The 17025-nt window shown below is 39.6% G+C and overlaps 1 protein-coding gene across 7 annotated transcripts in view; it reads left to right on the top strand.

The window, feature by feature from the left end:
• SORCS2 (sortilin related VPS10 domain containing receptor 2) overlaps window positions 1–17025 on the top strand; it is a 552477-nt gene that overhangs the window by 307289 nt on the left and 228163 nt on the right. For all 7 annotated transcript variants that reach the window (XM_064511468.1, XM_064511470.1, XM_064511471.1 and 4 more), the window contains exon 3: window positions 970–1069. In XM_064511468.1, coding sequence (XP_064367538.1) covers window positions 970–1069 — 100 coding nt within the window. The remainder of the gene's footprint in view (window positions 1–969; window positions 1070–17025) is intronic.

The raw sequence follows: 17025 nt of genomic DNA on the forward strand, positions 1-17025 counted from the left end.
TGAAGAGCAAGGATGTAATACCTTGTAGTACCATGTAAAAGAAGTCCACCCACAGCCCTCTGTTCTAGGGAGGGCTTCGTGGTGAGGAAGGGACAGGTGCTTTCAAAGTGTCTGAGTCCCCTTCCAAATAAGAAGGGAAAAATTGTTTTTACAGAGAGACCATATGGTGCATTTAGATGCTGAATAAAACAAATGAGGCCTCATCTGAAGTGATTTAAGTTCAGATTTGACTTGCTTTGAGTTTCGCTGAATAATGTTTTCCTTAACTAACATCTTACCTGTGCATTCTTCTTGTGCTACACATTTCCAATACAGATACCTAAAGCAAATGCTGTTTTATACTGCAGGTTTTTCAGGTAAATGAAGCTATATTTCTGCATAGTACCCACAATTACAGTGTTCATAGCTGTATGTGCAATGCATGGTGATAGTCAGGTACTTCCTTTGCTTTTATTTATTCAGAGCTATAGTGATCATCTGAAAAAGAGCTGGAGGAGGCTGATACTTTTGTCAAGTATAAATTCTTGTAGAGGTCCATTGCGAGTCTTCCAGATCTCAGGCCAGCGTGTTCTTATGCAGCCCTAGACTCTGAAGTCAGCTTTTCTTTTTCTGCGTAGATGAATAGGTGCAGTTAGTACTCAAATACAAGCCTTTGCTGTGATGAGCTCTTTTTTCACGACTCGTGGGTGATGATGGGAAGGTATACATTTTGTGATTCTTTCACTGCAGTGTAGTGTCATCATGAAAATGAGCACTGCATAGAATTGCAAATACAGACAGAACTAGCAATGTGCTCTCAAACCTGCAAAAATACCCTTAATAGTGGCAAGCCTCTTTTAGTTGCTAATGAGCGAGGAAAAGAACAAAAGGATGGCAGAGAAGCATTGAAAATTGATAGTTAGTGTTACAACCTGGTTTTCTGCTGAGGCTTTTAGAAGGAAGCACTTACAGATGTTTGATTTCTTTCAGGTCATCAGATTTTGGGACCTTGTACACAAAGCTGAATCTACAGCCTGGGATTGCCACTGTTATTGACAATTTCTACATTTGCCCCACCAACAAGAAAAAGGTATGTGGCAAAAAATGACTTCTTATAGTGCAGCTGTCTCTGCTACTGCTCTGTGAAGTTTGGTTTATAGTTTTTTAAAATAGAGAAGTGCTTTTCATGGAATTGCTGGTCACCACAGGTGCAATTGTGATATGGAAGTGGGTTATTTATTCTTGCTGAACAATATAATGCTGAATTTTTGAGGATGTTGACTCCTGGAAATTATAAGTTTTCACAGATCCATGCAAATTCTGGGATTAGCATTCAACCTCCTTATCTGTTATATGGAAATTCAAAGTCCTTTGGCGGCTGCTTGGTATAAAGTGCAGGAATTGGACAATCTATCTCTGAGAATGATGTTTATTCTGTGTAAAGCCTTAATTAAAAAATAAAAAGACCCTCTCCTTGAAACTCTTTCTTAAAAAATGTTCCTGCATCGTTACTGAACCAAAAAGCCTTTCATGGAGCCTAGGAAAATTAAGTGAACTTTATAAGTGGGAGTGCAATCGACCCATTGAATGTATTTACAATGGCTGTTATATCAGAAGCACGCAAGAAGAGTGATTATGAGAGAAAACAATAACAACCCTTCTATGTCTGCAAAATGCCCATGATTTAAACTGCAGGAATTGTGAAATATATTGTGAATATATTATTGTGAGGAATACAAGCACAGTAGGCCTTTCATGAAATAAGAAAATTCTCTTGATAGAGACCTTTAACTGCAGCGTAATGCAGAAGAATTGATTTCATGCAGCGGCCACTGACTGGGAGGACAGTGCTAGTTGTGTTTGTCTATTCTGCCTAATCAGAAATCAGGATAACTCAGAGAGGCTGCCTGGATGATTAAGTACATTTTTTATTTCTCTTGCAATTGTGATTGGAGTTTTCATGACCAAGCTATGCTATGCCTGGGTTAGATGATACATTTTTAATCTTCTGTGAAGTCAGTAATGATTTTTCATTTCTTGAAGTGGGACTACCACCAGCTTCTGAGCACTGTGCATCTCAGGGCTAAGATCAACTGGTGATTTCAAGCACAAAAAGAATCAAAAAAAATCTTTACTCATATCAGTTTGTGGCATGAAGGTTAGAAGGAGGAGAAATCTGGGGAGAGCTTTGCCCGCGTCCTCCAGCTGCAATGTAAAAGCCTCTACAAGCATGTGGGGGTCAGTGACAGTGTAAATGTGCCTGTTGTCTGGGAAAATAAACAATGGTAAGATCACTGCTGAATTTCAAGACTGAAGGACACTCTGATGTTTACAAAAATCTCACGTTAACCCAATCTCAGAAGAATGTAATTTCTGCTCAAGGCATCTTGAAGTCCATAGACATACAAACCCTGCTTAATAAATTAATGTCATGTTGGAATTCACTTCTTAAATTTTGGTAGTCATTAAATATGCTATTTTTATGCCGAGTTTTGCTTTCAACAAGATGTTCTATAATATACAAACAACAAAAACAGAAGAGCAAAAAGGATTTCTAGGGCTTGTAAATGAAGCCAGATGGAGATATATTTATACATACGAAGGTGCATACATACACACACATGGTACGGGAATGGTGAAAGCAGAGCAGTTAAATTATTTAGCCAGCATTTTCAGATCTGCCGTGGGGGCGTTGCAGTCACACATGGCGGGTGAGGGAGAAGTCCCCATGTTGACATTGTCAGTGGTAATGGCAGCTTTTCGGATGTTGGACATTTGATTAAGGCACTAAGATGACCTGGTGATTTCACAAAAGCAGCTTCGAAAGTTGGAGCATGTCTCCCTGTCTGTGCGTTTCAGCATAAATGCGCTGGGGTGGAAGAGATGAGTAAGAGCTCCGACTCCCTTTACCGAGCCAAGCAAAAGTCTCCGGGTTTTGCTCTTTCAATTTACTCTGGATCATCTGCAGAAGAAATCCTCCTGCAGGCACAGTGCTCGTCATTTCCACCTCAGTGTCACAGAAGATTGATCTCACCTGATTTTAGCAGTGTAGACTTTAGGTGTCTACTCTAAGCTCGCTCTCTCTCCCTCTGAAGCCAATGGAGAAACTTGGGCACCTCCACAGACACTTCATCCTATCAAAATCATAGTTAATCCTATTTATAAGAGTAAGATTGAATGGACTTGGGGAGGTTGCTGTAAGTGACTTTGTGACTGTGGGTCTGAACAGAGTCTAGCGGGAGCTGCCTACAGAGGCGCATGAAGAGTTGGGAAGCAGCTTTTATTTTGCAATCCAGTTAGATCAAATATTTGCTAGAAAGCTCCAGTCAAGCTCTTGAACTGAGATTATTTTCTCAGTTTATCTCTGCCAATATACTAGCTCCTGGAGTGAATCAGAGTTTTACTGAATGTGCCTGTAATCTGTGAGTTGTAATTATACCATATAAATGGATGGACTTAAACGTGTGGTTTATAGTGCTAATCTGAAATTATACTGAAAATGTTCAGTCCCTGTGGATTGCTCTAGTTTGCACTTTCTTAAGAAGACCGGTTGAAAAGAAAATGTTGATCCTTCTTATCTTTCCTACCCTCTTGTTAAAGACGTTAAAATTCTGCAGAATTATGCTTTTTATTATGAAGTGCATTAGCAAATGCAGAGGTTAAAACCGTATCATTTTCACCTAGTACTCCATGGAAAAAGGATTGTATAAGAAAGAATCAATTACAAGGTTAACTGTAGGAATGCTGGGGACTTTGAACTAGCTGATGGAAGGAAATAAATCCATTTATAAACCGCATTGAATCCATGCAAAGAAGTGGCACGCTCTTTTCTATCTTACCTTTCTGTGAACAAGTTGTGATGATTACTGTTCATAGGTCTCCAGGAACAACAGGAAGGAGTTATATCAAGGTCATGTCTACACAATCTTTTGTAGATTGAGATAAATTCACTATGCCTGGGTCTTGCACTGGCTGAATGCAACAAAACTCTCATATAAGAATTGTGTTGCTGCAGTAACCAAGGGACTCAAGCTAACAAACCCTGTTTTGACAAGAAATGATGGCAGAGCTCGGAGGGTAAAGCTTTAGAGCCCTTTGCGTGTTGCTCTGACTGACCTTTCTGATGAAATCATGGTGTGAGGTATGACTGTATTGTTTCTGATTCAGAGCTGAACTGCAGTCAGGCAGCAGCAAAAGTAGAAGACATTTGCAGCTGGCTGCAAAAGACCATGTAGGATCACCCTAAATGCTTTGAAACAAGGGAATAATGTGAGATATAACAGTGTAATTAGGATTTAACACTTCCTGAGGATGCATAAATGCTTACTCTGTGTTATGGCTCTTTCAGTGTACCAGCAACCTACATCCAAAGACAGCAAAACTATTAATCATATTGCTCCGACATGGTTTGGGAAAGTTGTAGGGTAATGAGGGTGAGTCCTCCTGTGCAACATCTCTGACTTCTCCAATTGGAGGCACTTTTTCATTGATCCGTGGCATAAAACAGTCTTACTCTATACCACAGGCCATGTTGCCGTCCTTGAAGTGCCATGCATTGATAAGGAGTGTTCTTACACTATAAAAACCAGAACTTAGTGATTATCTCCTTTTCAGTAATGACTCTGTGCTGGTATTACCAGTAGTGTCAAACTGTTGCAGGCATCCTAGAATGGACAGTGTGGGAAAATAATTTGATCTGGGTCCTCTGTTTTCCAAAGCCACATTGTAATTCTGATTTGGATGTGGTGCATGTTTACTCATGGAATAAGGAATTCTGCTTTCCACAGTGTCAGTCTGGAGCCAGCCAAAGTAAATCGTTTTTACAGAGAACAAAAGTTATCAAATTCAGTTTCACTGAGATAAATTATCAACAAAACGTATAACTTTCTTATAGGGAATATATGCTGTTAGATGTATAAATTGCATATTTATTTTAATACTGTTTGTATAATGTTGCTGGAAAGGAGTTGAGTGAAAACTCTGTTTTTGTTCCACATTCAGCTAATATTTTAATTTTCATTGGTACAAATGCAAATAAAGCATTCATCCTTCTGTTTATCCTTTTCTGCAAAAGAGGCAGCTAAGCAGTATACATTTAAGGTTTTCCTATTAGTAGAAGATAAATGTTAATTGTGCAAATGATGACTTATTAGTTAAACGGGTTGAACACTTACATTTCCCAGCTGTCACAATAACCGATAGCTACATGTTTTTCCAAACTAAATGGAAAGATGACAAGTATGCATTCTTGCTTGACAAGCCATGCAGAACACTGACATGTAAGATAATAATAAGGAAATAGGCTATCCTGTATATATTTAAATGCCTGATAGTTTAAAAATAGTAACAGTATGAATTACACATAATAGCAAAAGGGTGTTTGCCATGGATCTAAAAGCATTTCCCAAGAATCAGTGTTTATCAGCACTTACAGGTAAATGTAGTCCTATTGCATGTTGATATTTGTCTTTCAGAGCAAAACAATTGGTGGTGGAACTTGTAAAAGGCACTTCCTTTTTCTTAAGTATCAATTTTCCTTAGAGAACCTACCAGAGTATCTTCAAACATACTGAGCAGAATTATCTTCCAATCTTTGTAGCTGAAGCTGTCAGCTTAGGAATAATTTCTTTCAATAACCTGAGTAGTTACTTCAGGAGTGTTTCCCTGTGAAACTGCCGAATGTGAGTCTGTATGTTGTGATGATGCACCCATCATCCCTCTATAATGACGTGTTCTTTCTGTATAAACAGTGTCACTATCCAATGATATTCTAGTGATGCAGGGCCCAAGTACTGACGTAACCTGACTGCATCATGTTGCTTAAGACTTCTGGGACTGTTCAGTTCATCTTCAGATTTTCCAGAGGCATCCAGAAGTATGCCTAGTAATCAAGAATTTACTCCCCCCCTCCCAGTTTGCCACTTAAGTGGATTGCTGTCAGAGGCAGCACTGTGTAGAACCCCACATTTTATTCACACACAGCTGATGAACTGTTGCCTAACTGTTAGCATATCTGGACAAGAACTGGTGTCTCTGAAATGCTGAGAAGTCCTGTGCTCTGTGCTTTGGTATCTGCATTTGTAAAATGTGATGTTTGTGTACGCAGTGTTTGGAGACATTGGAATGAAAATCACTGTAAAGTGCAAAATTTTACTGTGCCAACATCAAAACAAAATAAGACCAAAACCATGCATGGTCTATCTGTTTTATTTTATTGACAGCCGATCTAGGGAGCTATTAAACACAAATGAAACTAAATATGCTAAAACAGTCAGTCTCCATTGAGACATCACCATCCACTGCACAGGTTCATGCAGCACCTCTGAAACCAAGCCATATGGCGAGAAGGTTTGATGGATGCTGTTTGATGGGGTGGGAATATGTACATCTGGAGAAAGTATGACAAAGCTTAGAGAAGCAGAGAGTTGAAGAGTTACAAATTAAAAAAAGTATGTAAGGAACAATCACTAGGAATTTGGCTATTAGAAAAGTATTTGAGCTAAGTGCTGGCTAAACTGAGGCTGGGAAACACTACGTTCTACCTCTGACTGATTCCTACTATGTTTGAGAAACCAGGGCTTTTTCGCACTTCATAGGTAAACAGGACTGCATCAAAAATATATACAAGTCTAACATGATTTTCACATTCTAACTCTTCACACCTCCTGAATGAGTCAAAGGGAATAGCAATATTACTGTATTATTTATGTAAGCCACCTCCCTTAAACTGTAAACTTCGAATGTATTTTTCTGTATAACATGATGGAGAAAGGTTTGATTTGTTTTTTTTTAATGAAAATTAATTTACATACACTTTCTGTGCATTTCTCCATCCCGATCTTCTACATAGTGAGCTTGGAAAAAATCCCCTGCTCTGGTTGTTTAGAGGCATTATTGTCTTTGAACAATTTTCTGCATGCATTTCTACCAGAACAGTGAACCATGCAGTTTGAAGCCGTCTTTAAACTTTCTTATTTAATTTTTACTCCCTTTGGCATCTTAATGTTTTATAGTCCAGCACTTGGAGAAGACGATGGTCAAAGGCTGTACCTGATTAAAAAATACAAACCTGGCTGACAGTATGAACAGCAGATTGTCATGACTAGTCTCTAGGTTTTCCAAAGCACGTAAGATAACTACTCCTTAAGGAAGAGGGTGTGTGGGCTAGATGGGTTAACGCTTGAACAGACATTCTGTGTTATTGTTGTATCCTGTAATTTGTTTGACGTTTAATGTAGAGATCTCAACTGAAGTTTTTGAGGTTGGCCTTTCACTGTGATTTTGTAATCAAAGGTGTAACTTTTTTTTTTAATTTGTAATCAAATCTAATGTATAACTTTTGCATTCTGCTATGCTCAGGCATGCAATTTTTTAAGCAAGAGTAGTCTTGTCTTAACTGCGTGCTTGTTATAGGTTTGTTTGTTCTATTTTTATGAGTTTCCTGTCTAAATCTCATTAATCACAAATGCAGACCAACAACTACAAAAAGCCCTAATGGTAAATTAAGTTTACTGTAGTGAAGCCAAAAATAAAAAGACTAGTTTGTGGGAGTACAACATAAAAAAGATTTATGTGAAAATGGAAAAGACCTGTGAGCAAGTCTGAAGACACCATTGTGCGTATGATTCTGCACTTGAGAGACATCCATTTTCCTCCTGGTAATTCTGGGAAGAGAAGGAATCCAAGCACCATATTTTCAGCAAGGTTTTATTTCGTATTACAATGAGCAGGGGATTGTTGCTTGGAGAAATCGAAATAGTCAAGAGCATATAGTAGAAAGCACGTCTGAAGCTGCCCTCTGCATCTGTGGTAGTGTGTGCTGCTGCATGGGTATCTGGCCAGAGGCGAGCCCTGAACAGAAAAGCATGATGATCCATACCGGAGGGGTTTTAAGGTCTGGGATTTTGATTTTGATATGCCCTAAAAATAAGGACAATTTTGCAAAATTTAGACCAGGCTGTCATTTCCAAGCTTTTTACTTTAAAATGTGGATTCTTAGTTCTAGGTCCAAGTCTAAATCTGAGCCATGCGCCGAAGACAAATCTAAGACGGTGTTGGTAAACTTGGGGTGCAGACACTAGGCAGGCAGTGTGTTTCTCTTGTCTTGCCTGCCAGTTAGATGACTGGCCTGAAGAGACTTCTTAATTCCTTCATCACTTGAGAGAGGAGCTGTGGGGGGAACCAAAATAAACTAACCAGCCAAAACTGTGAAGCGTAGTAGTTCCTGGCTATGACATGCCTCTAGACCAGAGGGAGATCTCGGCTTTTCTCTGCCACGCAGGTCAGAGACTTTCTGGTGTCATAGCTGGGGCTGTAACTGCGGTCTTCTACTCAGGAGCTACTGAGGATCACACTTTTTTTTTTTTTTTTTTTTTTTTTTTGGAGGTTATATATTCCTGTGAGAATGTGGTCTCGGTAGATTTTCTCACGCAGTATGGAGCTTGCAGAATTAAATATAGCAGAGAGGCAAATCATAATATGTAGGAGAGTATAGGACTGTGTCCAAAAGAGATGGTGAAGACTGTGTAGAGTTACTGATTCAGGTTTGCTAAAAGAACCAGAAAGGAAGAGGCTATTATATCAACAATGCTGAATCTTTGCAAAGGGAAAGAGAAGAAAAGAGAGAAGCTAATTGTAATGAGGAAATGGTAAAGAATTCGTAACAAGCATTTTACAGTACAGTATATTTAATTGATTGCCCAGTGTGGTAGCATGAAATGGGCACAGTCATATCCAGAGAACAGTCAAATTTTCACTAAAACACCTGGCAGGTGCAAGATGAGCTTTTTCTATGATGAATTTAGACTATTTATATCTATTGAACTTATATTGCATGTTGAGATGACTTTCATCTAATTATTTACTGAGCATCACAGCACGCCTAGAGGCATGTATCAAGGTTCCCATTTTACGGAAGGCAGGAAATTGGGAACTCTTTCATCTTAACTCAGAGTCTAACCACAAAGATGACTAACCACCAGGATGATGTTAAGGGGAAGGTATATGAAAACTTCTAAACAGTATTTGAAAAAAGATGATTAATGCTGTTCAGGAGGTCTGCAAGGACAGTGTAGAGTGTACATATTCCCCAGACAGCCAGAAAATAATGGTGTGGCATGTTTGAAGCATTCATCATGCTTGCTGATGGATCTCCTGCATCTCTGGGAGACCTGTGCCTTTCCTCCTCATTTCCCCAGTGATCGAACGGCCGCACGCGTCACAAGTTCCTACGCTTCATGCTCCGCTAGCATTTTCCAATCTACTGATGTGTCAAATTCTGCTTCTCTTCACTGCAGCTGTTCAACTTTTCCTCCGCTCATGCTGACCACACAAACTCCTCTTGCTCTCTTGGGAGCGGGGATGCAGCAGGATTTTTCTCCCGGGGTGGGCATGGGAGCACAGTGGAAATGAGCAGGAAATAAGCACCGCACCAATTCTCCTGATATTGAGCAGGACTCCTAAAGCACTGTGAATCTCACAGTTAAATCTTCCAGTGATTTTGTGTATTCCGACCTCTGCAACCGTGCTCTGTGGCACTAGCTCTGAGGCAGGAACGTAGCTTTTGGCCCACCTGTTTCTGGTTCTGAAGTTAGCCCCGATTCCCAGTAGCACTCACTCTGCAGCAGCAAACTCCTATGGAAAAGGCAGGACCACTGTGACAAATACATTGTAATCATGTCTTTCTCATACAGCCTGTTCCCATTTATTTGAATATAGTTATCAAAAATTCATGCAAACATAAAACAGGGTTTTTTTTTTTTTTTCATTTCACACTATGTGCCTCTGTCAGGCAGAGAAAGATTCTCACTCATGGAACCTGAAATCTCATAATTTTAACTAAGCCATCTCTGAAGCCTTTGTGACGGTGGCCTCTTTCACAGTCTAGCACTAGAGACAGATTTTTTCCATCTGTTACAGTAAAACACTAGGTTGCTATAGTTCCTTCATACCAGGAGATTACTATCAAATGAATGGTGGATTCTTCACAGCTTCTAATTTGTTTTTGAACTGGGATCTTCTACAGGCTTGTTTTGTTTTACGTCTAGCCAGTATTTCTCTCTCCCCATTCTTAATGATTTCTTGCAGCCTTTCATTGCCTCTTTCTGTCCATCCATGTCTTAATCTCATTCCAGCTCTTTTTTGCTTTCCTCCTTTTCTTTCTTCCATTTCTAAGCATTATGGCTTTCTTTATACCTTTCAAGTAGTCTCTGGAGCAAATCAAACTTTTTTCTTTCACAGTTACAATTATTAAAGAAGAGAAGACAGTTATTTTAGAAAAATGTAATTAATGTTGTATCTTTCTGTTCAAAACGATAATTTTGTTGGAATAATAATAAAACTGCTGAGAACTCCCTAAATATAATTCAAAAAATGAATCTCTTCAATAGGGATGGTATGGTGATTAGATCAGGCAGTTGTTAGCCAGGAGACCTGACTTCCAATTTCTGTGACCTTGAGCAAGCCCGAACCTCTCTGAAGTGTGACTTCCCATTGCCTTGCACCTTGTAATATCATTTGCCTTGTGCAAAAACATTATGACATGACATGAGTTGACAGTCTACCTTGAAGTCAGATTACAAGGTTTTGCTGAAGGTGCAGAATTAGTCCCTTTAATTATTCTTATTCATAAAGTTAAGAGAATGATACTTAAGTCTGTGGAGCACTTATGATTCTTAAATAAACGGTGCATATCTTTGTGATTCCATTTTGAGAGGTATGCATATTTATAATATATTTCTTGGTGCCACTTTCCTGCAGTGTTGAACAGCATCGTAGGATTTACAACATACTGAAAATAATTGTTATAAGTACGATCCCATGTTTTGGAAGACTGCTTAGCATTTATCTGGCATGGTCTTTTCAGGACATAGCTAATACTTTGAATATGAGGGTAGCGTTTCTCTTCTCATGTAAATGGGGAAATTTAAACAACTTTGCCCAAATGGAACAGAATTAGTTTCTGCAACAGCTGCTGGAGCTAGAACTCATGGGCTTACACTCCTGTTCTGAGTCCTCTAAACAGCATTGCTGCTCTGGACACTGAAATGGCATTTAGATTGGACCTAATGCTCTCCTTTTCCAGCAGACACTAAGCCTCTACGAGGGGAGACGGTGGAGCGGTCTGGCAGGAGCAGTGCCTCAGGTAGCACTGATGGATCCTGGAGCATTTATCTTGTAAAGCTCACTGTCAAAACCTGACAATTGCTACTTGCATAGAAAGCTGTGCTTTGAGTGTAGCTATGACTACAGGAATTGGACCTGCATCTTTGGGAATAAGCAAACGTCTCATGTCAATTTAAGATGTTAAATGCACTGGATTTCTTTTTCTTTATTGCTGATGTGTCCTGTTTATTTAATTCAGTCATACCTGTGAACTAATATTTTTTCCACGTTGAATCACTTCATATGATTTTTTGGGTCAGAATGCTTTTATAGTTTGTGATGCAGTACAGGCAGGAATAAATTAGTGTATGTTGCCTAAAAGGTAGAGCCTGTCCCTGTGAATGACCGTGTGCAGCACCTTGTTCTCTCTGTGGGTTCCACTGGAGACAAACTTACTGCAGCTGCAGATTAGGCAAGTGGTTTCCTGCACTGCAAGATGCTGTAATGCTGGAGCAGGAGATCTGGGCCTCCGTTATTATGTAGAGTCCGGGAATTGAAGGGTTTCTGCTCTTCTTTGCGATTGCAAAGCAGAAAGGCTCCTCTGACAGTCTGCCATGCTGGATGTTATTGCAAGGTCCAGGCATAATTTTTCAGGTGACTTAGGCAGACAAAGTCCATAACACTGTCATTTCTGGAATAAAGTGCCATTGAGAAGGTACTAATGTTCCAGTCTAATATTGTTTGGTATACTATAAGACCATATTAAAACCGCTTGTGAGTTGTACTCTATCACAAGCTCTCAAAACTTTATATGCATGTAGATGATTTTGTGTCTCCTGTTAATAGCTGTGGGAATTCTGAAGATTGGATTTCCGCAGATGTGGAAACACAAAGATGTAAATGACTTGCTTGGGAAATAAATGAGAGAGGTTTAATAATATGCCAGGTGTCTGTGCCAGCCTCTGTGCTTCAAGCACGAGACTACCCTTTGCCCCCCTCAGAATAATAGATAAATTAATTTGAATGCATCTCTACCAGTTCAAAGGAAAGGCTTGTGGAAGGACTATTGATGCCATAAATATTGCCAGCAGCCAAATATATGAAAGCTTATTTTTCAAATAATAAAGAAAAGCTAATATTTTTAGAATGCAGAACTGAAATATGGGAAGTATTTTCAATGGTAAATTCATAAACAGCCTTAAATAAGGAGACCAGATAGGGACTTTTGTGTTATTGTTTTGGGAGATTGAACAGAAGAATATATAGAATTTGATAAATTGTTCAGTAATATCTCTTTCAAGACTAAAGATGTGATTCTTGAGCCAAATTTCTTGTATAGAAAGCTTATTCGTGATGTTGGTGAAATGGAAGTTAAGAAAGCTTTTAAGCTTTTCTAAACTATTAGAGGCAATTGGAACTGCACCTTTAAAAGTTGCATCGAGGAACAAAGAAAGAAGCTTATTACAGGTAGGAGCCTAATTTTAGATACTGTGTTTGAAAACATTGGTCCTGTGGCTCTGCACAAACTGTAGAATTCACTCTTTCTTAACATTTATCTACTATAAACCAAATTTATTTCTTCTGAAAATTCCCCTTTGAACATTTTGATAGCACATTATTTGGGGTAGGTTCTCTTTTTTGGTAACACATTTGTTTGGGGTGGATTCCCCCCCCCCCCCCCCCGCCCTTGCCTGACGCCTCCGGAGAAATTAATGCAGCTTTTAAGTGGCTGAGGGTGTATACTTTGCTGTTCCTGAATCCAGCTGTGTTACCTGCCCCTGCATTTAGAACGTGTTCACAAATACAAGCTACATGTTACCCAGTTATATCCCAGAGAGAAGCTGGATCTCTAAATGGTCATGATAGCAAATAAATTTATTTAAAAAGCACCATGCGATGCAGTGGTGGAACCCAAGAGTCCTTCTTTTTGCCACCTTTGCAGGTTAGTATATGTGCTTCAGCTACCAAATATCCACAGTGAACACCAAGATTGTAAACTGGCAATGACGCCTACTTTGGTAGGGGGCAATGGGCAGTGTTCAGAAACCTTTTTTAAAAAATTAAAAGCTATTAAGACTATACTCAAAACTGTAACCATTTTTACTAGTTTATAGAAGGGAGAAGGATAACATAAGAATGCACAGTAGATTTTTCAGTGCACTTTTTAATCCAATAATTATATGTTGATAGCTGGACAATAAGATATTGTTGTGCTTTTTTCCCTGCAGGGTCTGAGTTTCTACCTTGCTTTGATTTCTTAAGGAGCTACAGCAATCAACAGGAGACCTCCAATTTAAGCTTGCGCAGCTCCGTCATACTGTGTTGTATGGTAATCAGGGCTACTCCAGATTGATGACCTTTCATCTAAGGCTGTTGTTTAACAGTGTATGGTGCTGCAGTCTGGGCTTTCACGTGGTTGAGTATTGATTTTCTAGATAGAGAGAACTGCAATAATAACCTGGGGAGGTCTGGCATTGCTGTGACCTGGTTTTCTTGTTTTCCTTGCGGCTGCAGGCAAAGCAGGCGGTTCCCTGGAGCCGCGGCCAGCTGGGGACAACACGTCTGTCCCTGCTTTGCCTGTGTGAACCCTCAAAGGTTGTCCAGTTTCCCTGGCGTAACTGGCTGTCCCTCCAGCTCTCCGATCCACCTTCCCTTCCCCTTCTCTTTTTCTGCTCCCTCCCTGTTGTGGATCAGCCTGGCCCGGGCTCTTCGCAGCTCCCTCGTCCTCAGAGCAGCAGCATTCATCCCAGCCGGCATTGCAGGGAAGCCTTGCGCTGGTGCTGCGAATCCAGCCAGCCAAAGCTGAGAGAATATTCCCGTTAGATGCAGTTTTGGTCAAGAATCACCTCAAAGCAGTATTCTGCTTTGTTGCTTCGGACAAAGAACAGTCTTATTCAAAACTCTATGTAAATTTACTTCTCTTTCTGCAGCTCTAGGGTATGAATCCCCTTTACAAAAGGATACCATGGTGATGAGTGACTTAGAAATACCAAAGACAGAGAGGGTGATGATGGTTGCTGTGGTATTCTTAATCCCCTCCTGATCCTCTTTATATGAGACTAATTCTATGTGAAGAAGCTATGATCCAGCCTAAATTCTCTCCCAACTAGATGAATAATAGGGGAGCAGTGCTGCCTCGTGGGGTTGAGCTCGTGACCAGTGTCGGTGCTTTTGGTTTCCATTGCAGTTATGTCACCAGATGTTTTTGAAATCTTTGATACGTTTACTTGCTCTAAAAGACTTTTTTGTAAATGAGGTTCTCTCACGTGAATGAGGTTGCTTACAGATTGCTTCAGAATATGGTCGATATTTGTTCATCACGAGTAATGGCAGGCATGTAATATTTGTAGACCCTTTCCATAAAGATCTCCACTGGGAATAGTGGGATCACAACCAATTGCCACAGCTGCTTCTTATAAAGGCCAGCTTAGTTACCATACCTTGGTTGGAATAATCTATCCCTGTATTATATTACCCAGTAAATACACTGCAGTTGATACCTATTTGAAGAGACCTCACTCATTTCAAAGTCTCGGGAGACAAAGTAAGTTGTGTGGCTGAAGCGTTGAACAAAAGAGAAGCCGTTTGCTGTCTGCAGTAACAGGACGGCATATGTTTCACTACAGTCTGACTGGCGGCCTAGAGGCTTGAAAAATATGTTCTTGTCTTCAGGGGAGCATAGACATCAACTTCCTACACCTCAAGAGGCATTAAAACAACATCTGATGAGTCAAATTGCAATCAAATTAGCCTTGCTAGGGAAAAGCAAGCAACATGCTCAAAATGTTGGCAATTGCCATTTTACCTTTGCCTTTTTTAATCATAAAAAATCCACTGTGATTTCTCACAAGTTTTCTTGAGCTTTACAAGAAGGAAAGCTGCCCTGAGCTGTTATCTCTCTGGCTCACCCAACCATCTGGAAATTTTAACCTTCGAAGTGAAAATAAAGTAAAAAGTTAAAAGGCAGTTTTTATTTCTGCTACTGTTCTCATATGTGTTAAAAATTACTGAGTTTGTCACCTAAGATTTACTGAGTTAGTCATCAGAGGGGAGAGCTGTGGAACCTGTCTTTATTCTGAAAAGAATAAATTGTCAATTTTTATTTTTTATCGTTTTGGATGATGCTTTGACTGCCAAAGAAGTGTCCTGAAGAGTCAGTCCTGCAGATGTATGTAGTCCTAAATTTGTCATGTCTGTGTTCAGATATCCATGCCATCTGTCTTCATGATTTTAAGAAATCTGTTACTTGTAACCTTGGGGCAGTTTAGAATTTGTGTTTTGTGATAGAAGATATCGGGAGCACCCTCACACTGGTGGAGAAGAGGGCGTTTGTTAGAGACCAGCAGCTTGCAGACACTGTGGAGGTTAGACAATCCTTGTACGAGATAAAGACAGAAGGTGTATGAAATGGTTTTCAAAGTCCATATGCTTTCTATAAAGTGGAACCACTTCATCACCAGGACTAGGCAAGGATGAGGGATCTTAGTTTGCTGATGATCAAAGCAACCTGTTCAGAAGAGGTGTTCGCCATGTATGTAGGAGGGTTATTTGTTTTAGCTGGATCTGTAATTCCATTATGCTGCTGAGTAAAAGGTGTGTGTGTTAAAGGAGTTTCACAGCAGAGCCTGAACTGCTGATTCTTCTCTTGAAGCCCAGGGTGAGAAACCAAAACCATACTCTCTCCAGACTCAGCTGCTGAGGTTGGAAGCAGAGGTTGGTTGCATGACACCCAACTGCAGCTGATTCCCTGGAAGAGGCTCAGCTGGGGCTGTGACACATCCATTAATGGAGAAATCTGCAACCATTGTAATATCAAATGGGCAGAATGCTCCAATTTCTGGAGTAGCTTCATTGCTGGAACATGTCCACCTGTCAGTATTGTGGACCAATCAGCTGTTTCATTACCCTATCCCTTATTCATCAGTACTAGTGCTAGACAAATAGAAATGCCTTAGATGTGAGGCTTCTCATTTCTGGTAATTCTCTACCTCAGAATTCCTTTTTCCTCACAGAAGTCATGTTTATAATAGGAATTAAAAAGGAATTAAGAAAACCCTTTCATCTTCTGTCTTCTTGCCATGTTGAGGAATTATCATCGAAATGGAAAACTGACCGTTCCAGAAAGACCGAACTTTTCTTCCTTCAGAAATAATACAGAAAATGAAATAAATCAATATAGATTCTTTCAATACATGTTGGACAGAATTGATTAGTTGTTCCATGGCTATTACATCATGGGGAAATTGTTACATTAGGATGGCTAATAAATGGCTCAAGAGGTGATCACATATTTTATGAGCATACCTCATGCTGTTGCATGTTGATTGCAATTATTGAGATAGCTGAGTGGTTTATATGTGTGACATTGCCTTCTGTTGGCATCTTTTTATTAGTCACATTCTCAAGAACAGCGGTCCCCAGTTGATCCTGGGTGACAGACCTGAGTAGGTGGGAGAGCACAGAAAACTCTTTTCAATAGTTTTTCTTTTTCCTTTTTTGACATTTCCATGGCTGTGAACAACATGGAAGAGCATCACAGGCAATATGTTGTTTCCAGTGCTACTTTAAAAGCTAACCTAAAGATTAATAATTAGTTGAATACTGAAAAAAATCAAAGTGCAAATTAGATGGATTTACTCTTCAGGATCTAAGTGAAGAGGCATTTAGGAAAATACTGTGCAAAACTTTTGCTGTTTCTACTTATGTCATTATCACTTCATTCACACTTCATCACCCTTCCTGGAGTCTACAGCCTTTTGTCTGCCACAAGAACTTGAGTGTTGAAATTAGATTCTTAATTGTTGTATGCACTATGAAAACTTTTATTATCAGATTATATCCCTGCGGCACAGAGTATAGCCTGAGATCTATATAATATGCTATCTAAATATGATAAGAAGTGTCACTAGAGCTCATCCTTGATTAAGAATTTATTTCATTCTC

This window comes from Dromaius novaehollandiae, chromosome 4, assembly GCF_036370855.1.
Source record: "Dromaius novaehollandiae isolate bDroNov1 chromosome 4, bDroNov1.hap1, whole genome shotgun sequence".
Lineage (NCBI taxonomy): Eukaryota > Metazoa > Chordata > Aves > Casuariiformes > Dromaiidae > Dromaius > Dromaius novaehollandiae.